This window comes from Rhincodon typus, chromosome 3 (genome assembly GCF_021869965.1).
Source record: "Rhincodon typus isolate 14 chromosome 3, sRhiTyp1.1, whole genome shotgun sequence".
Classification (NCBI taxonomy): Eukaryota; Metazoa; Chordata; class Chondrichthyes; order Orectolobiformes; family Rhincodontidae; genus Rhincodon; species Rhincodon typus.
Window position 1 is genome coordinate 30151351 of NC_063334.1, and position 21214 is coordinate 30172564.

General features: G+C 41.5%; 1 protein-coding gene across 2 annotated transcripts in view; it reads left to right on the forward strand.

Moving 5' to 3' along the window:
- LOC109910763 (sushi, von Willebrand factor type A, EGF and pentraxin domain-containing protein 1-like) overlaps positions 1-21214 on the forward strand; it is a 46457-nt gene that overhangs the window by 13212 nt on the left and 12031 nt on the right. For both annotated transcript variants that reach the window (XM_048595150.1, XM_048595151.1), the window contains 4 exons: positions 1923-2099; positions 9668-9847; positions 17532-17711; positions 19629-19808. In XM_048595150.1, the coding sequence (XP_048451107.1) occupies positions 1923-2099; positions 9668-9847; positions 17532-17711; positions 19629-19808 (717 nt within the window). The remainder of the gene's footprint in view (positions 1-1922; positions 2100-9667; positions 9848-17531; positions 17712-19628; positions 19809-21214) is intronic.

The window sequence follows — 21214 nt, forward strand, 5'->3', positions numbered from 1 at the left end:
TTGCTGTAGCAAGAAGACCAGAACTGAACACAGTATTCCAAAAGTGGCCTAACCAATGTCCTGTACAGCTGCAACATGACCTCCCAACTCCTATATTCAATGCACTGCCCTGGGTTCAAATGCTACCCTGCCAGATAGTAGAATTTGAATTAAGAGTCTAATGGTGCCCGCGAATCTATTGTCAATTGTCGGAAAAACCCATTTGGTTCCTTTAGGGAAGGAAATCTGATATCCTGACCTCTTCTGACTTACATGTGACTCCAGACCCACAGCAATGTGGTTGACTCTTAACTGTCCACTGAGATGGGCAATTAGGATTGGGCAATAAATGCTGGCCCAGCCAGAGATGCCCACATCCCATGAGCGGATTAAAAATAAAAGAGGTTTAATTTGCACTGTACAGAATGCAAAAAGCATTCATTAGAACAGTGGTGTGGTTGTTGTAAGGTGGCATTGGAAACTTGAGAGAGCAGTATGTCCGAGTGGTTTATGGAGGAGGGTGGGAGTGGTTAAAAGCAGTAGAGTTGGGAGGGGAGATATTGAAGAATGCACATAAGACAAGAATACCATGGATACTAAAAATCTGAAATAAAAACAGAAAATCTCAGAGAAACCCAGCAGGTCTGGCAACAACTGTGGAGAGGGAAACATTTCAAGTCCGGTATGACTCTTCTTCAGAACGGCAAGTAGCTGGAAAATGATGGATTGTAAGCTGTAGACAGAGGAGGATCAAGTGGAACAAATGATGAGGGAGCCCACCACTAAAGACAAAGGGATTGTTAGTGGTGGTAGAGAAGAGGAATACAGAGAAGTAGGTACGAATGATGGGTGTGAATACCTTAGACTAGAGGAGGGAGGAGGTAAAAAAGCAAGTGTTGCACCTTTTGCGAATGCATGTAAAGATGCCATGGAGGGGGTGGTGAGGAAGCATTACGGGTGATAGAGGATTGGACCAGTGTGTTGCACAGGGAACTATCCTTGTGGGATTCTGACAGTGGGGGTTGGAGGGGAAGATGTGTTTGATGGTGGTATCCTGCTAAAGACGATGTAAATGCAGGAGGATGATCCTTTGAATGCAGATACTGGAGGGGTGGAAATTAAGGACAAGAGAAGCCATACCGTTGTTCTGGGAGGATGTGGATAAGGGTGAGAGAAGAATTACAGAAATTGAATTGTTCACGACTGGAGCCCCCTCCTTCATTCCAATTCACCCCTCCTAAAGGGCAACATGGTGGCACAGTGGTTAACATTGCTGCCTCACAGCACTGGGGACCTGGCTACTATTCCAGCCTTTGGATGATTCTGTGGAGTTTGCACAGACTCCCCATTTCTTTGTGGGTTTCCTTCAGGTGTGCTCAGGTTTCCTCCCACAATTCAAGGGTGTGCAGGTTAGGTAGACTGGCCGTGCTAAACTGCCCTGTAGTGATTTGGAATGTGTAGGCTAGGTAGACTAGCCATGGGAAATGTGGAGTTATGGGGAGGTAGGGTTTGGGCGTGTTGGGTCTGGGTGGGATGTTCAATGGGCCAAATGGCTTATTTCCACACTGTAGGAATTCTGTGACTGTATGGTTCTATAATTCTATGATTCCTTGTATTATTAACCCTCCTTAACTCCCTGCCAGAAAACCTCTCCTGGTAAGCAGGTCCTAAGTATCTGAGTAGCCCCTGCAGTTTAATTGCATTATTACAATCAGGTCCAAGGGCAAGTTTTCAGTGAGGCTTGCCTCTCTAACCTCTGGTGAGCTAAGGTTATTTTGAACCAGAAACTGACTGCAGTGAATTTGCCATCCATTCTAACATGTGACCCATTGCTGGTGTTATATAGACTTATCTTGGAAAATATTGCATGGAAATCATGTTTTGAGTGTATAATATACACAATGTACAAAACTATAAACTAACTTGTGTTTGACTCTTTGCAGTTGTCAATTGTGGATCACCACCATCGCTACTGAACACACTGTATCAACCAGTTAGCACAACCTATGGAAGTACAGTTGTGTACCAGTGCCAGGTTGGCTATGTCCTTATAACAGGAAATGACACATCAGTCTGCTCTGCCCAGGGGCAGTGGGAAGGAGCAAACCTGGAATGTGAAGGTCAGTCTCCAGAATGTTTCATAACCTAAGTCAAACTGTGATTCTATGTAAATGACAATGCTAGAGTGACTCTGTATTCATAATTGCCTTCCAGTTGTTGTAGCAACACATAAATACTGTGCAGATGTTTGTCAATAAGTGTCACAGCATGAAAGATACAAAAATGAAATTGTTATTGTAATGCATTCTCTTTATCATGGCTGACCACACAGTCCTTCTCCATTACCTCTCAGTTATTGTCCACCTGTGAGACTGTACTCCCTGGTCTCCATTCTTAGCTTTTTTTTTTTTTTATTTTTCTTCGGCAGAATGTGGGTGTCACTGGCTAAGCCAGCATTTGCTCCCCATCCCTTATTACCTAATCTATCGAAGCAAATTGAGAGAATGACCTTCAATTACATATCCCCCACCCTCCCTACTATTACCTCTGATGTGTCTCAAGGATCTATCTTAACTCTCTGCTAGTTCATATCTATATGATTTCCCACAGCAATAACATCTGAAAATAGTACTATTCTATGCATATATGCTTACAAAGTGTTACTCTGCTTCACCTCCATCCCACTCAACTCTTCCACATTAATAAATTATGGGACTGTTTGTCCAAAATCTGTCACTGCAGGAACAGAAATTTCCTCCAATTAAGTATTGGGAAGATTGAAGGTGTTTAGGCATTTTTGATCCTCATGACAAATTCCATTGCCTAGCTCCTGAATCTCTTCCTTTTCCTGGCAATAGTCTAAGACTAACCAGCCTGTCTGCAATCTTGGTATTGTATTTGATCCCAAGATGAGCTTAATTCCAACTGCATATCCATCACCCAGCTCAACTACTTCCAGTTCTGTAACTTTACCCAACTGTGCCCTTTCTCAATTCACCTGCTGCTAAAGTCTTCAGTCCTGCATTTGTTACCTCTAAAATAAACTATTCTATTATACTGCCAACCACCCTCTTTCTATCTTCCATAAACCTGAGGTCATCCAAAACTGTGCTGCCTGTGCCTTAACTCACTCTGGGTCCCTGTCCTTGCTCATTTACATCAGCACCCAGTCAAGCAATATTTTGATTCTAAAACTCTATCCCTATTTTGAAAATTCTCTGTAGTCTTGCTCGTCTCTGTCTTTGTGATGTCCTCCTAACCCTGAACCTTCCAAGATCTGAGATCTCCTTGAATTCTGGCCTCTTGTGTATTTCCAATGTACATCACTCTATCATGGATGGCTGCACCTTCAGCTATCTCAGCCCCAGACTCTGGAATTCCTTCCCTAAACCGTTTCATCCCTTTATTTCACTTGTATCTTTTAAGATGCTCCTTAAAATCTACCTCTTTGCCCAAGCTTTTGGTCATCTCACCTAATGTCATAGAGTCATAGAGTCATACAGCATGGAAACGGACCCTTCCGTCCATACTGACTATAATCCCAAACTAAACTAGTCCCACCTGCCTGAACTTGGCCCGTATCCCTCCAAACATTTCTTGTTCATGTACTTATCTAAATGTCTTTTAAACGTTGTAACTGTATTCGCAACCACCACTTTCTCTGGAACCACTCTGTACAAAGAAAATTGCCCCTTGTGTCTTATTTAAATCTTCTCCTCTCACCTTAAAAAATGTCCCCCCCAGTCTTGAAATCCCCACCATAGGGAAAAGACACCTGGCATTCACCTGGTAAAACTCTCCTGAATCCTCTCCAGCTCAATAATATCCTTCCTGTAAGAGGGAGACCAGAGCTGGACATAGTGCTCCAGAAGAGGCCCCACCAATATCCTGTTTCAGCACAGAAGGGTTTCTTTTGGCCCATCACGCCTCGGCCACTGTTCGAATGAACAGTTCACTTAGTGTTGTTCTCCTGTCTTCTCCAGTAAACTTGTATGGTCTTTGTTTTTAAATAATAGTCTAATTCCCTTTTTAAATGCTTCAATTGAACCCATTTTCACTACACTTTCAGGTAGCTCATTCCAGACCTTAACCACTCATTACATGAAAATATTTTGCCTTGTTTCCTTTGCTTGTTTTTACCAATTACTTTATATCTGTGTCCAGTTAGTGTGGACGTGGGAAAAATTCTCCCCATGTTCTCCGTCTGGATCCATCGTGATTTTGAGTTCCTTTGCTAAATCTCCTCACAAGGAGAACAATCCTAACTCTATCATCTACCCTTATAACTGAAATTTCTCATTCCTGGAACCATTGTCTTGAACCTTGCCTATAATGTCTCTATTGCCTTCACATCCTTCTTATAGTGCATCCCCAGATCTGATGCAAACCTCCAGCTGAGGCCAAACTAGTGTCTTATTCAAGCTCAACATAGTCTTTCTGCCCTTGTGCTCCATGTCTCTATTAACCTCGGTACGATATGTTCTATTAACCACTTTCTCAACCTGCCCTGCCACCTTTACTTGACTTATGCACATTAACACCAGGGTGTTAATATCTTCCTGCTGCTGCATCCCTTTAGAGTTGTGCTTATAATTTTATATTGTTGCTCCATGTTCTTCCCACCAAAATTAACCTCTTCACATTTCCCTGCATTGAACTTCACCTGATGTGTTCACTCGTTCCATCAATGTGTCTACATTTTTAGAAGCTCTATGCTAGCCTCCTCGGTTCCCCAGGTTTTGTATTATCCGCAAACTTTCAAACTGTGCCTTGTATGTCAAAATCCTGGTGAATAATTTATATCATAACAGAAAAGGAACCCAGCTCTGTTCCCTTGGAAAATCCACTACAGACATTCCTTCAACTCAAAAAGTATCTATTAAACATTATTCTCTGTTTCAGATTACTCGGGCAATTCTGAGTCACCACACCATCATGCAATATCGTGATTTTAAAACTCTCATCCTTATTTTCATAATCTTCCACTGCCTTGCTCATCTCTATCTCTGTGATCTCCTCCAACCTTCAACTTTCCAAGGTCTCAGAATTCCTCTAATTCTGGCTTCTTATGCATCCCCAATTTTTATCACTACCGTAGGAGAACTCCACTACAAACATTTCCCAGCTTGAAAAACATCCATTAACTGCTCGGGTAATTCTGCTTCATATTGCTGCTTTCCTCTTTATTCCTTGAACCATAGTTCTGCTTGCAAGCTTGTTTTGTGGCACTGTATCCAAATGTCTTTTGGAAGTCCAAATATATCTCATCTGCAGTTGCCCTGACCAAACCTTTCTGCTATCTCATTATTAAACTTCAGTAAGTTTGTTAAACATAATTTTCTGTGAAAAAATCCACGTAGTCTCTCCTTAATGATCTACTTTTAAAATTTGTTTATGGGATTTGGGCAGCATTGGCTAGCCCAGCAATTATTGCCCATTTCTTATTGCCTGGAGAAGGTGGTGATGGCCACTTTTTTCACCCTCTGCCATCCGTGTGATGTACATTTACAGGCTGTTAGCACATGAATTCAAGGATATTGACCTAGCATTATTGAAGGAGCAGTGATATAGCTACAAGTCAGGGTGCTGTTTGGCTTAGAGGGGAATTTGCAGATGCTGCTGTATACCTGCATTTATTGTTCTCGACTTTCTAGGTAGTATCTTCCAATTCCATGGTTTCTACTATGAAAGGAACCTAGGTGTGGAGGGATTGCCTTATGAGCAAAGGTTAAACAAGTTTGGACTCTACTCACTGGTGTTTAGAATTAGAGGTGATTATACAATTACAACATTTAAAAGGCATCTGGATGGCTATATGATTTAAGAAAGTTTTAGACAGATGTGGGCCAAATCTTGGCAAATGTGATTAGGTCAGATTAGGATGTCTGTGCAAATGAGTTGGGCCAAAGGATCTGTTTCCATGCCCTGTGACTCTACAAATTTATGACTCTATGATCTCTTTTAAACATATAGGATTCTTAAGGAGCTTGACAGGGTAAATGCTGAGAGGACGTTTCCCCTTAGTGGAGAGTCTTGGACCAGACGGCATCGTCTCAGAATATAGGAGTGCCAGTTTAAGACTGAGATGAAGAGGAATTCCTTCTTTCAGAGGGTTGTGAGTCTTTGGAACTCCTTACCATAAAGAGCTGTAGGAATAGAGTCCTTGTGTATATTTAAAGCTGAAATAGATAGAATTTTGATCAGTCATGGAATCTAGGGTAATGGGGAAAATGTAAGGAAGTAGACATGAGGAATGTTGGTTCATCTGTGATCCTATTGATCAGTGAGGCAGGCTCGAAAGGCCAAACAGCCCACTGCTGATCCTATTTCCTATTTCCTATGGTCTTATAGATGAGGTATTGCAGTGTTCTTGTATATGTTGTCTGTTGCTGTTGCTCTGTATTGATGGTGCAGTGAGAGGATATATAAGGTGGTGGATAGGGTGTCATTCAAGCGCATTGCTTTGCCCTAGATGGTGTCAAGTTTCTTCAGTACTGTTGGAGCTTCACTCATCCAGGCAAATGGAAAGTATTCTTTCATATTCTTAACTTGTGCCTTGTTAATGGTGGACAAGCTTTTGGGAGACAGGAGATGAATTACTCAACACAGATGTCCCAGCCTTTGACCTTTTATTGGAGTCACAGTATTTTCCAGTGGCTGGTGCAGTTTAGTTTCTCGTCAATGGTAATCCCTAGTATGTTGATAGTGGGGGATTCAGTGATGATGCAATTGAATCTTGAGTGTCAATGTCTAGATTCTCTCTTGTTGGAAATGATCATTGTCTGATGGTTGTGTAGCATGAAGGTTATTTGCTGCTTGTTAACCCAAGCCTGGATATCGTTGAAGTCTTGTCGCATATGGACATAGACTGCTTAAATATCTGAGGAGTTGGAAATATTACTGAATATTGGAAAATCAAACCTTCTTATGTCTGACCTTATGATGGAGGGAAGATCATTGATGAAGCAATTGAAGATGGTGAGACCTAGGCTACTACCCCGAGGAACTCCTGCAGAGATGTCTGGAGCTGATGTTGACATCCAACAACCTGAACCATCTTTCTCTCTGCCAGGTATGATCCTAACCAGTGGAGAGATTGATTCTAATCAAATCCAGTTTTGCTAGGATTCTTTGATTCCGTCAAATGCTGCCTTGATGTTAAGGAAAGTCACTTTTGCCTCACATCTGGAATTCAACTCTTTGTCCATGTTTAAACCAAGGATGTAATGACATCAGGAGCTGATAGGCCCTGGCAGAACCCAAACCCTTACCCTCAGGTTAAATCACCACCAGTCATCTCTCTATAATGAGAGAGCAGCCCTATGATCTGACAGACTTACAGCAACTTAACTCTTACTTTTTAAAGTTTTGATTGTATCTATTTTTATTATTCCTTTCAGTCAGTGCATTCTACATTATAATTCACAATTCACTGCGTAAAATGGTTTTCTTCATGTCACTTCTGGTTTTGTTGCTAATTAACAAGGGGTGGCACGGTGGCTTAGTGGTTAGCACTGCTGCCTAACAGCACTACGGACCCAGGTTCAATTCCAGCCTCTGGTGACTGTCTGTGTGGAGTTTGCACATTCTCCCCAGGTCTGTATGGTCTTCCTCCAGGTGCTCCGGCTTCCATATGCGGTCCAAAGGTGTGCGGGTTAGTTGGATTGGCCATGCTAAATTACCCCACAGTGTCCAGGAGTAGGGGGTGGGTATGATGGGGTGCTCTTCCAAGGGTCAGTGGACTTGATGGGCCAAATGGCCTGCTTCCACTCTGTATGGATTCCATTTAAAAAAAATTAAAGCTGTTCTCCTTGTTTACTAATCCTTCTGCCACTGAAAAGCCTATCTTGCACTCACAAGCCTTGTAATCCAAAGACTTAAGCTAACTAGTGTTTGTTTTGGTGACCAAGCAACTACCACGGGTTGTTGCAAAGTTAGCATTAGAATTATTTAAGCTCTCCAAACTTTTGAACAAATCTATTCTTAACCTTTTGACAACTCCAGTTTCTAAGGGCTCTCTAAGCAACTTAAGCCTTTCTTCCCTGATATTGTTCTAATAAATCTCCTCTGCATTCTCTCCAACATTTTGACATCCTTCCTGAAATGTGATGCCAAGAATTAGCCCCAGTATTTTCCAATCAAAGCCTATTTTGCAATTTTAAAAATTTTAGTATCATCCATTTGGCACTTCTGGCTGCAAGTATTTTAGCCTCGTCTTTTGCACTGATGTGCTGGGCTCCCCCTTTGTTGAAGATTGGATATTTGCGGAGCGTCCACAACCTGTTAATTGTTAAATTGCCCACTACTCTTCAAAACTAGCAGGATAACAGAGGTTAAAACTCCGATCTGATCTGTTGGTTGTGGAATCACTTAGCCCTGTGCATGCCGCTTCTGTGCTGTTAAGTATGCAAATACTTCTGTATTGTTGCTTCACCAGGTTGACCCCTCATTTTTAGGTGTCTGATGATGTTCCTGGTATGCCTTCCTATATTTGGCTGGTGAGGATGAGATTTTTCCCTCAGTTTTATTCCTTACCCCCTGCTGCAGACCCGAGCTAGCAGTTACATTCTTTTGGATTTCACCAGCTCTGTCAGTAGTGGTGCTATTAGTGATGGATGTTGAAGCTCCTTTGGCAGAGGGCAATCTGCGTCCTTTCCATCGTCAATGCTTCCTGCTTCTTCCGAGTGGTGCTCAAGGTGAAGGAGTACTGATTCATTAACTAAGGCAGGAGTTGTGCAGGTGGTAAATCGTAATCAGAGGAAGGTTTCCTTGCCCGTTTTTGACCTGGTTCATGAGGTTCAAAGTCAATACTGATGGTGGGCAGGGTATCTTTCTCCCAATGGTATATCACTGTGCCATCACCTCTGGCAGACAGGACATATCTAAGGATGCTGATAGTGGCATCTGGAACATTGTAAGTTATGAGCTTGAGAGTCTGGCTATGTCAGGCTGTTGCTTGACTAATTTGTGAGACAGATCTCCCACTTTTGGCACAAACCTCCAAATGTTGGTAAGGAGGCTTTTGTAAGATTGACATGGCTGTCGCTTTTGTTGTCATTTCTGATACTAGATGCTGAACGGTACGTCCAGTTTCATTCCTTTATCTAGACTTAGTAGTGGTTTGACACAGCTGTGTGTCTCGTTGGGACATTTCAAAGTGTAGCTACAGCAGTGTGTGGCTGGAGTCACATGAATGTCAAACTAGATCAGGACGGTAGACTTCCTTCTGTTGAGGAATAGCAAACTAGATTAGTTTTTACAGCAATAGACACATCGCTGCCTTTTGACCACCTTTTAATTCTAGTGTTTATTGAATTCAGACTTCACCATCTGCTATGGTGGGTATTGAAACCATGTCACCAAAATAATAGCCTGGGATTCTGGATTACTAGTCCAATGACGTTACCATGATGCCGTTATTTCTCCTAATTTGTCCATGCAACTATTTATCCTCAAAAGTCTCCTTCTGTGCATCAGTGTCACATTTTGTTATTCCTGTGGCATCTTGAGATGTTTCACTATGTTAAAAGTGCTAGATCATGACAAGTTTGATAATCAGTTAGCAAATGAATCTTGTAACATGTCAGTAAGTCATACAGAATAGGAAGATCTCAGCTTTGAGGCCCAACATTGACTTTTATTTCAATGTAGTTAAATGTACTTAGCCGTATCTTTTGTCTCTTTTCAGCTGTTGACTGTGGATCACCACCAACTTTACCAAACACTGTGTCATATCCACCACACAACACAACCTATGGAAGTACAGTTAAATACCGGTGCCAGGATGGCTACGTCCCTGTTAGAGAAAATGATACGTTAATCTGCTCTGCACAGGGGCAGTGGGAAGGAGCAAAGCTGGAATGTAAAGGTCAGTGCTTCAGAATGTTTCCAAACCTCAGTTAAAATGACACCAGGACCTGAATGTTTAGGTTGTAGTTCAAATCCTGGTGGATGGCAGGGTCAGCTTATCAGTGTCAGCTAATTAATCCCTGTGAGCTGCCAGGCAATCTGACCGTCAGTCGCATTAAAACAAATTGTATCGAGATCCTCTGTGAAATATAAGATTATAAGGAATGCCTGAAGATTTCTCCTCATGCTATGCACTGATCATAAGGGTAGCATGGAATGTATAAGTATGCATTGTCATTGAAATATGTGCAAGATGGAGGGCATTATTAATAATGCTCCTTAGATTAGGCAAAGTCAAGCAAGGTAAAAAGAAATGAACCTGGGGAAATTAAATTGAAAGTAATTTATTTTGAAACTTCAGAGGTGTTAAAGGATCTGCAAAGTCATGCTCACGGGCAAGTTGCAAATGCATTAACTCAAATCCTGATCGGCAATCTTTTCCCATCATTATTTTTGGTGGTTGAACTAAGGACAGACTATTGTGCAATTTTCTTCTCGTTCAATTCATTCTGCCTTGTGCGTCTCTCTCTTCAATTCTCCATACCATTTTCCATTTCTCAGGAGAATCTTTTATCCTTCTAGCTGTCTTTCTAAAATCTGTCCCCATCACCTCTCAACATGTGCCCATGTCAATCACATCAGAAAGTTGGGGGTTCAAATCCAACTCCAGAGATTTGCGTCAAAATCAATGTGGGCACTCCTGGATAGTGTAAAGGGAGTGCTGCACTGTCAGAGAAAGTGTCTTCCATCAAGATGTCAAACGTCTCCTTGGCTAGTTGCAAATGATCCAGGCACAAACTGAAGATGAGCTGGGGAAGTTCCATTTCTGCCCTGGCCAACATTTATCCCTTGAGCAGAATGGCAGGAACAGAATATATGCTAATTATTACATTGCTTTTATGGGAGCATGCTGTGTGCAAAATGGCTACTTCATTTCCTACGTTGCAATTGTGACTACGTTACGCAGTTGGCTATAAAGCGTTTGGAACAAGCTGAGTATGCGAAATGCACTATATAAATGCAAATGTTTCTTTCCTTTCTGAAAACAGCATTTTTTCCTGTAATATTTCCAATAGCTCCTAATTTTTGAGATTATTTATTGGTTTCGCTATGTATATTATATCTGACATGTCTTCTGTAATGATAACACTGTTTGACCTTTGGGGAGTTCACCCAGGAGTTAAGTCCTGGTGACCAGTGACATCACCAGATAAGCTTTGTCCATCACGATTAAAAAGGATTGAACCTAGGAGGAACTAACCGGTGTCTTACTGGTGTTTAACTGGTGTCTAACTAGTATAGCAGTAACAGTCATAAGTGCTAAGATCACTGTCACTAATAGTAATGTGTATTTACTTTTAAATTGAGTCTAATAGTCTCACAAAAGATTATCATGTATCTCAGATGTAATGTAACTATCCATTAAGTATTACGTAATAAAAATTTACTGTTTATCAAGATTGAGCCCAACTTCTGAAAACCCATGTGGGAATCCTTGCCAACTTGCTAACAGTAACTTAGACTATTATCAATAAGTTTTAGTGACAGGGAATCTGCACAAAGCATCTTAGCTGGTTCCAGTGAACATGAGCACAATATAAACCATGATGGCCAATGGATTTTGCAATATGACCTTTTCAACACTGGAGAAAACTCCATTGTCCTTCTTTAAATATAGCAGCGATATCTTTAATATTCAACTGAGAGAGCAGGAAGGCAATACTTACATCAGTTATGCACTGCTGTGTCAGTCATGTGGTGAAGATGAAAATGTGCTCCATTGTATACATCTCCTACATGATGAATTACAATGCAGTTGGGTATGTTATAAACTTCAGTGCAAAGATATGACCAAAAATGTATTTAATTTTAATTTTGTCCATAATTTGTGCCGCCTCAGTTGTTGACTGTGGATCACCACCAGATTTACCAAACACACTGTTATACCCACCGGTCAATACAACTTTTGGAAATACTGTCAAGTATCAGTGTCAGGTTGGCTATGTCTATATGAGAGGAAACTACACTTCAGTTTGTTCTGCTTAGGGTCTGTGGGAAGGAGCGAATTTGGAATGTGAAGGTATGTGCTCTAGAAAGCTTGCAAGTTTTAAAAAAAAAAAAGACAAAAATATTTCATTAACGACTGTTTGAGACTTTTCTCTCATTTAATTCTCTCCCCTATTATGTCCAACCTCCAAAAAACCCTACATTAATTCTGACATAGTGGGAACTGCTGATGCTGGAGAATCTGAGATAACAAGGTGTAGATGAACACAGCAGGCTGAGCAGGAAAGCTGACGTTTCGGGTCTGGACCCTTCTTCAGCTTTCTTGCTCCTCTGATGCTGCTTGGCCTGCTGTGTTCATCCAGCTCTATACCTGGTTATCCGACATTAATTCTGTTGTATGTGTACCGTGCCTTTAAGAGAATTCACCCTTCAGGATTCCATATGATCTGTGTTTAGGATTGTGACTCTGTCTGGCAGTTAGGCCTGTTTTGAATTTGCAAGCTGCACATAGACATCTGAATTAAAGCAGTCAGTTTGCTTTAATGTTTTAACATAAATTTTTACTATTTTAAATAAACCAACACCCAGTTGATCAATCTCTGATGAACAACTGATCATTAAATCATTATTGTGCTTGAATAAACAGTGAGAAAGTTAATCTTCAGGTAAAACACTTGTCGACCGTCATAAATCATACTGAAGTGCATGAGACAGCCCTCAATGTCTTTGTTCGTTACTGTGTTGGAGAGAGTTGGGAACAGAGTTTGTTGGTAAGCAGACAAATGCCGATTGAGAGGCCATTGTAACTCATTTGAAAAAAGGCAAGTGATCAGTTTGTGTGCAGGAAATTGGTCATTAGTTAATTGATTGATTGTTTGATTATTAACATGACAATTTCTCATTTGGATGAAAGAAGAGGGAATTTAAATGAAACGGCCCAGTGATAGAGAGGGTTGAGAAACAGAAAGATCCAGCAATGTACTTTCAAAACATATTTCAGAATGTATTTCACAAATTTTTGAAGGTGGTAAGACAAGTTGAAAAGGTTGTTAAAAAGGCATACAGGATCCTTGCCTTTATAATTAAAGGCAGGGAGTATAAAAGCAGAGATTATGCCAAACTATTTTAAATTGCAGATTAGGCTTTGGTTGGCAAATACTGGGGTTAATTCTTGGCATCACATTTCAGGAAGGATGTCAAAATGTTGGAGAGAATGCAGAGGAGATGTATTAGAACAATATCGGGGAAGAAAGGCTTAAGTTGCTTAGAGAGCCCTTAGAAACTGGAGTTGTCAAAAGGTGATCTCAGCCAGTGTGACAACTGAACTTGTGCTGTTGCCATTACTCTACATTGTAAACCAGCCAACTGAGCTAATTGACCCCCAATCAAAAACAGTCAGTTAAATACCAGGAAGGGGCAAATTTGTAAGAATGGGGAATGAGTGTAGAATGAGATTTTTTGGACATTTTTTCAAAGAGCCAGTGTAAGCTGCACAATGTGCCAAGTGGCCTGCTGTTGTGTTGAATTATTCTATGCCTCATGTCCAAAATCTGCACATCTCTATTGGTGGCACTCCCTCTTCTGAAGTTTCCCCTGTAGACTTGAATACATTGCCTGATGGAGAGCTATATTTTTGGAGATGGTATCCTTCAGTAGGAGCATTAATCTAACACTGTGTCCGTTTGAAAATATCCTGATACTATTCAAAAACAAAGCACCCAGTTCCTCCCAGTGGGTTGGCCAAGATTTCTCCTTTAACCACTACTGCAAACAGTTAGAAACCTGATGATCTGCCTTGTGTGATTCCAGTTCCATTCTACCTGGTTCTTAATGTCCTGAATGCAACTGGAGTTGGGAAACAAAAGAACATGATTACCAGTGTTGCTTGCATTGCACAAACCTTCAGAGTTCATATGAACATCTTGAACTGGCATGGTCCCTTCCGCAGAATACAGAAACTAAATGATTGTTAAGGTTTTCTGTCCGTTAATCTTTGTGAAGCTGATTTAGCATTTCACTTTCTGCCACCTCCCTAATGATCATAGAATTCTTACAGTGCAGGAAGAGGCCATTCGGCCCATCAAGTCTGCACCGACCCTCTGAAGAGCATCCCACCCAAACTCAGAACCCTCACCCTATCCCTGCAACCCCGCATTTCCCATGGCTAATCCACCTAGCCTGCACATCCCTGGAAATTATAGGGCAATTTAGCATGGCCAATCCATCTAACCTGCACATCTTTGGACTGTGGGAGGAAACCACCGGAAACCAACACAGACACAGGGAGAATGCACAAACCCCTGATGCATGTGCATAATCCGTGAGAACTATGGGAAATGCCACACAAATTCTGCTTGGCAAGTTCCCATTTTTCTGATAAATTGCTAACCCCAGACCGTACACTGTATAATGTTGAAAAACAAGTAGCATAATAGCTCAGTGGTGAGCACTGCTACCTGACAGCACCAGGGACCTGGGTTCAATTCCAACTTGGGTGACTATCTGTGTGGAGTTTGCACATTCTGCCTGCATTAAAAAAAACTGCAGCAAGTTAGTTAAACATGATTTCCCCGCTAGAAATCCACGCTGGCTTTTCCACATCAAACCACCTTGTTCCATGTGATAACTTATTATGTCCCAAGTAATTGTTTCTAAAAGCTTTGTCCCCCTTCCTTCCACTTTGTCTGCAAGAACAGGAAAACAGATCATTATCCGAAAGATGATAGTTTGGGCAAGTGGCAGGTGCAATGAGACCTCTATGTCCTTGTCCACCAGTCACTGAAAGTAAGCATGCGGGTAAAGAAGGCTACATGGTATGTTGGCCTTCACAAAGAAAGAATTCAAATACAGGAGCAGGGATGCACTTGTACAGGATCTTGGTGAGATCTCACCTGGAGTACTGTGTGCAGTTATGGCCTCCTTATATGAGGAAGGATGTTCTGCCTATGTAAGGGGCATCAAAGGTTTATCAGACTGATCAAAAAACAAAGAACCGTGGATGCTGGAAATTTGAAACCAATGAATTTTCTGGCAAATCTCAGCAGGTCTGGCAGCATCTGTTAAGCAGAGTTCACGTTTCGAGTGATTTGTGTTCTGAAGAAGGGTCACTGAACCTAAAATGTTAACTCCACTTTCTCTCCACTGAAGCTGCCAGACCTGCTGAGTTTTTTCCAGCAATTTCTGTTTTTGTTTCGCCAGACTGATTCCTAGGATGGTTGAACTGGCATTTGAAGAGACTGGATCGGCTCGGACTATATTCGCCGGAGTTTGGAGTTTAGAAGAATGATAGGGGGAACGGTGGTATCACATAGAAATCTACAAAATTCTAAAAGGGCTGGGTAGGGTAAATACAAGAAAGATGTTCCCAATGACGAGGGAATCCAGAACTAAGGGTCACAGTTTAAGCATTCAGGGTAGGCCATTTATGACGAAGATAAGGATATATTTATTCACTGAGAATGGTGAGCCTGTGGAATTCTGTGCCACGGGAAGCATTTGAGGCCAAAATGTTGTTTTGAAGAAGGGGTTAGATTTAGCTCTTAAGGCTAAAGGTATCGTAGAGTGTGGGAGAAAACAGGTAGCGGGTGATCAACCATGATCATTTGAATGGTGCAGCAGACTTGAAGAACTGAATGGCCTTTTTCTGCTCTGATTTTCTACATTTAACAAGTAGACACTCTTGTCTTAAGATCTAGTTGTTGGCGTGATAGCGAGCAAATAGATTAAGTTACATCAGTTTGTTAGGCACAGTTATTAAGACTATGGGGAGACTTGTAGATATAGGGTTGTACTTGTATGAGATCCTCAGATATTTCTGCCTTAATCCCACCCGTGCGTATAAGACATCATCCGATCTGATGGATCATAATGCAGTCCCCAGCATTAACTGTTTCATAACAGATACCAGAACACTCTTTAATAATCCAAGGGGAGTTAACCAAAATTCTGTATAAGTTTATCATAACTTCTCTGCATTGGAATTCTATCTGTGTAGAAATAATCTTGAATGTTTTGTGTCCATTTTTGATCAATGCATTGTCTGTCACCCAGTAGTTAAAGATAAAAAATTTAGTGACGCATGAGACAAGCAAAGCTCATATCTGTTTCTAGCTTTTTCTGGAACAGGTCTCCAGCCTGTAACCAGAGGCTGTGGCTTGAGGCATGCTGTTTTGCATCAAGCATGGCTTGTCACGAGATCCTTCTGCTGTTATTGCCTTCCACAGATAGTTTGGAAGAACTTATAGGTTGACAATTGACCTCTTTACTATATTATGAACAACAGCCTCCATGGCCATCAAGTCTTGGAGCAGGACTCTGACTCAGAGACATGGGTTCTACCCATTCTGCTACAAGACCTCTAAACGTTTAGTATTGGATAAATGGAAACCTCTTCCAACTAAAAACTATTGCCTTTGATCCTTGTCAAGGCAATCAAAAATCAGAGGTGACACATCTAACCTTCTCAGAATCTGGAGCTACGCTCCTCAATTTTCCTGGATAACAGCATCAGGTTGGATGGAGGCTAATACAGCTTCCAATATTAACTGATTCAGAGATGGCAGGAACTGCTGATGCTGGAGAATCTGAGATAACAAGGTGTAGAGCTGGATGAACACTGCAGGCCTAGCAGCATCAGAGGAGCAGGAAAGCTGAAATTTTGGGTCTGGACCCATCTTCAGAAATGGGGGAGGGAAAAGGGATTCTGAAATAAATAGGGGGAGGCAGAGGGAAGATGGATAAAGGAGCAGATAGGTGGAGAGGAGACAGACAGGTCAAAGAGGCAGGGATGGAGCCAGTAAAGGTGAGTGTAGGTGGGGAGTTAGGGTGCATCCGCCCCCGACCGCATCCCAAACCAGCCCAGCTTGTCCCCGCCTCCCTAACCTGTCCATCCTTTCTCCTGCCTATCCACTCCTCTCACCTAAACCCCCACCGCCACCTCCTACCTACTAGCCTCATCCCCGCCTCCTTGACCTGTCAGTCTTCCCTTGACTGACCAACCCGCACCCTAACTCCCCACCTACACTCACCTTTACTGGCTCCATCCCTGCCTCCTTGACCTGTCCGGCTCCTCTCCACCTATCTCCTCCTTTTATCCATCTTCCATCCGCTTCCCTCTCTCTCTCTATTTATTTAAGAATCCCCTTTGCCTCCCCCATTTCTGAAGAAGGGTCCAAACCCGAAATGTGAGCTTTCCTGCTCCTCTGATGCTGCTTGGCCTGCTGTGTTCATCCAGCTCTACACCTTGTTATCTCCAATATTAACCCTTTCAGAACCATTACCTAATACCATGATATTATTCAAAATATTTAATGTTGATTGCATTCTCCTCTTGTCGAAATTGGCTAGTAGAGACACAAACACCCCAAATAGGTCTGTACAATGTATAGAGTGCATGGGTCATCACGTCATCTTCCCTCGAGTAGCAATTGAACAGATATCATTTGGAGAATGCAAAGTTTATTATCAGGAAATTGAAGAGCTGATAGCACTTTCCACAATAGGTCAGAGGGCACATGAATCATGTGATTTAACAGAAAGCTGCACAGATCTGGAAAATCATAGGTCTGAACTCTTACAATAACTTTGTTTTACAACCACTAAATGGTCTTAACTCATATCTTCCTATATCTTCTCAGCTGTTAACTGTGGATTACCACCAACTTTATTAAACATGATGTCCAGTCAACCAATCAACACAACCTATGGAAGTGCAGTCACATACCAGTGCCAGATTGGCTATGTCCCTGTGAGAGGAAATGACACATCAGTCTGCTCCGCACAGGGACAGTGGGAAGGAGTAAACCTGGAATGTGAAGGTGGGTGCTTCAGAATATTTCTATGCGAATCTAATGCTATAATTCAGTATTCTGAAGAAGGGTCACTGGACCTGAAACGTTAACTCTGCTTTCTCTCCACAGATGGTGCCAGGTCTGCTGAGTTTTCTCAGCAATTTGTTTTTGTTTAAGACTATAAATATTGGCTAAACCCAATTACCTTACAAAAAGAAGTTCTTTTTTATTTATTCACAAGATATGTGCATTTCTGGCTAGGCTAGCATTTATTGCCAATCCTAAATTGGGCTGATGGATTTTTTTTGAACTGCTGAAATCTGTTAGGCTTCAGTAAACCCATTGTAAAGCAGTAATCTCCCGGATTTCTGGCACGCACAGGGAATAGGGGGAGCTGGACAATTGAATCTGCTGCTTGTGTGAGAATTACTAATGAAGGCTGGGAGAACTCGACTCATTGTCACAAGATGAATGTGTACTTTAAAAGCAAACGCCCTAGGATTGTTCATAAGTACCAGTATACCCGGCTACGATAGATGATATTTTATTGTTTTTATCAATAAGCTAAGTCTGAATCTAGCTTTAATAAAGCATCCGATCCTTTATTCCCTTCCATTTGCTAGTATTAGTAATGTCCATATTATTCAGATTCCAAGCATCTCGAAATCCCCTTTTGATCTGTGATACCGGTTGCATGTGAATTCCACATGTTTGGGATCCAGAAGGGAGTTCCAGGATTTTCACTGACAGTCAAGGGATGGTGCTATAGTTCTAACTCAAAATGGTGTGTAGCTGACTTGGAGGGGAATTAGCAAGCAGGGGTGTTCCCATGTGTCCCCTGTCCTTTCCAGATTTCCACTACCACCTGTGTGAAGAAGCAGTAGAACTTACTTAAGGGATCAAATTGATCGATGACATGGGGAGCATTGAAATACTCTCTGCAATCTGTGCAACAGGATAATTTGTTTTTAATCAGCTTCAAACTTTCATCTATTGTAATACAGAGCATCAGGTAGTTAAATTCAGCAGAACGGACATGATGAAAAATGCATTGAAATACATACAGTGCCTACCCAGTGTCATTGCCCATAACTTGTTTGCACCAGTTCCTGCTCTATCAGTGTACTCGTAATTAATAATAATATCTTGTGGCTTTTCCTTAACCATCCACTTGAGCTAGAAGAACAAAAGTTATCAAAAACCTTTAAAAATCCCCCCAAAAACCTTAAGCAGGCTTCTGTTGTTACAATGTGCTTGGAATAAATAATATTTTTCTGCTGCATGTAAAACATGGGGAAGCACCAGACTGGTGGTGGTATCGCTGGACTGTTAATCTAGAAACCCAGGCAATGTTCTGGGGACCTGAGTTCAAACCCCAACACAGCAGATGGTGGAATTTGAATTCAATAAAAGTATTTGGAATTAAGAATCTGACAATGACTATGAGTTCATTGCTGATTGTCAGGAAAAACCCATCTGGTTCATGAATATACTTTAGGGAAGGAAACTGCCATCCTTACCTGATTTGGCCTACATGTGACTCCAGACCCACAGCAATGTGATAACTCTTAACTGCCCTCTGGGCAATTAGGCACAGGCAATAAATGCGATGCCCTTATCCTGCGAATGAATTTTTTAAAAAAAAATCTCAAATAGTGGAATTGCTTCAGGCCCCAGAGATTGAGGATTGGGGATCCTTGTTTTCTATTAATTGTCGTTATTCTGTCTACTTGGTGAAACTAAAAAAAAAAAGCTAGTTTGGTGAAAACAGCTGTTTAAAGATGCATTGGAACTGGTTTATCTTAATAAGAAATCTTTGGTAAATTAGAGGAATGCATACATTTGTTCCCAGTAAGGAAAAGGAAGTATTGTGAATATTAATATACTTAAGCTACCTGGAGCTGACTCTGATATACAGATCCATTGTGTTTTGGATCTCCTCAGCTGTTGAGTGTGGACCTCCTCCAGTCTTACAGAATACTGTCCAGTATCTACCAAGTAACACAACATTTGGAAGTACAGTCATGTACCAGTGCGAGGTTGGCTATTTGCATGTGAAAGGTAATGTCACATCTGTCTGCTCCATCCAAGGACAATGGGAAGGACCACACCTGGAATGCAAAGGTTAGTGTTTATTCAATGCACTTTCTGATTCTTTTTCATTCTTATCATATCCCTAGTATCTCCTATATTATTGTTTTAGTTAATCCTGCCACATTAACTGTTCTAGTTCAGAAAGCCAGCTGGTGAAGGATGGAACTGGAGCCAATATTTACACAATTTTAAAACTTATTTATATAGACTTAACGTTGTAAGCATGAATCTCCTATCCCAGCAACCATAGTTTGCATCTGTGTCTATTTATAGGAGTACAAAATAAATATCCAATTAGTACCCTCACCTGCATACAAATAAACACAATTTCATACTCACTGAAAATAGAGACAAGATTTAAAACCTTCTGTCTTCCCCTTATGATTCAGTGAATCCATGTATGTACTGGCGATCCAGGTCACTCAAAAGTGATGTCTCTTTGTGTCCTATTTTACCAATGACAGGTTTTGCACAAAATGAAGTGGCCAAATGGTTGAACAAGTGGTTACAGCCAGTTCTGAGTGAGTTCTCCATACATGCAGCGAAAGCTTCCTTCAGCATCATAAGATCATATAGGAATCGCACATTATTGGAATGCCATTTCTACGTGCTCATTCGACTTTGCTAGTCTATTCACTAATGTACCTCTTAAATAAGTCCTGGACATTCACAGCCTATTACTCCACCATGGCAATCTTAACGCTCCGTCAATGTCTGAATCTGGATTCATTGAATTTATGAATTTAGCAACTCATGCAGTTGAGCCAGCTTTAACAACAACATGTATGGTCAAATTGATAGTGTTCTCATTAGATATCCCCTAGGCTGTGCTCCCGCTAACATTTTCATCAGTTTCCATGAGAAATGCAGTTTCAGTGAAATGACCACAACTTCCTACTCCTTGCCTGTTTCCAATACATGGATAATATGTTTTCTATATTTTAATAATAAGTTGAATGTAAGAATTGCCTTGTATTTCTTAATGAGCTCCATCATGTGATCAAATTCACCTTTGAAATCGGGCAGTCTGATGAGATAGATACAGTACAATGGTGGGCAGACGGCACAGAAACACAGATCAGCCATGATCTCAGCCCCACCGTCCCTCCCTCTTTATTTCTGGGCTTTCTTCCCCCTTCCCAGCCCTGAAGAAGGGTCCCAACCCGAAGTATTGACCTTCCTGCTCCTTGGATGCTGTCTGACCTGCTGTGCTTTTCCAGCTCCACATTTTTTAAACATAGCAAAATGTTCAGGTAGTTTATTGAGTGACTGCAATCACTGATTCTACAGTAGAACCAAATTTGTAACAAACAGATAGTAGGAACTGCAGATGCTGGAGAATCTGAGATACCAAGGTGTAGAGCTGGATGAACACAGCAGGCCAAGCAGCATCAGAGGAGCAGGAAGGCTGACGTTTCGGGCTTAGACCCTTCTTC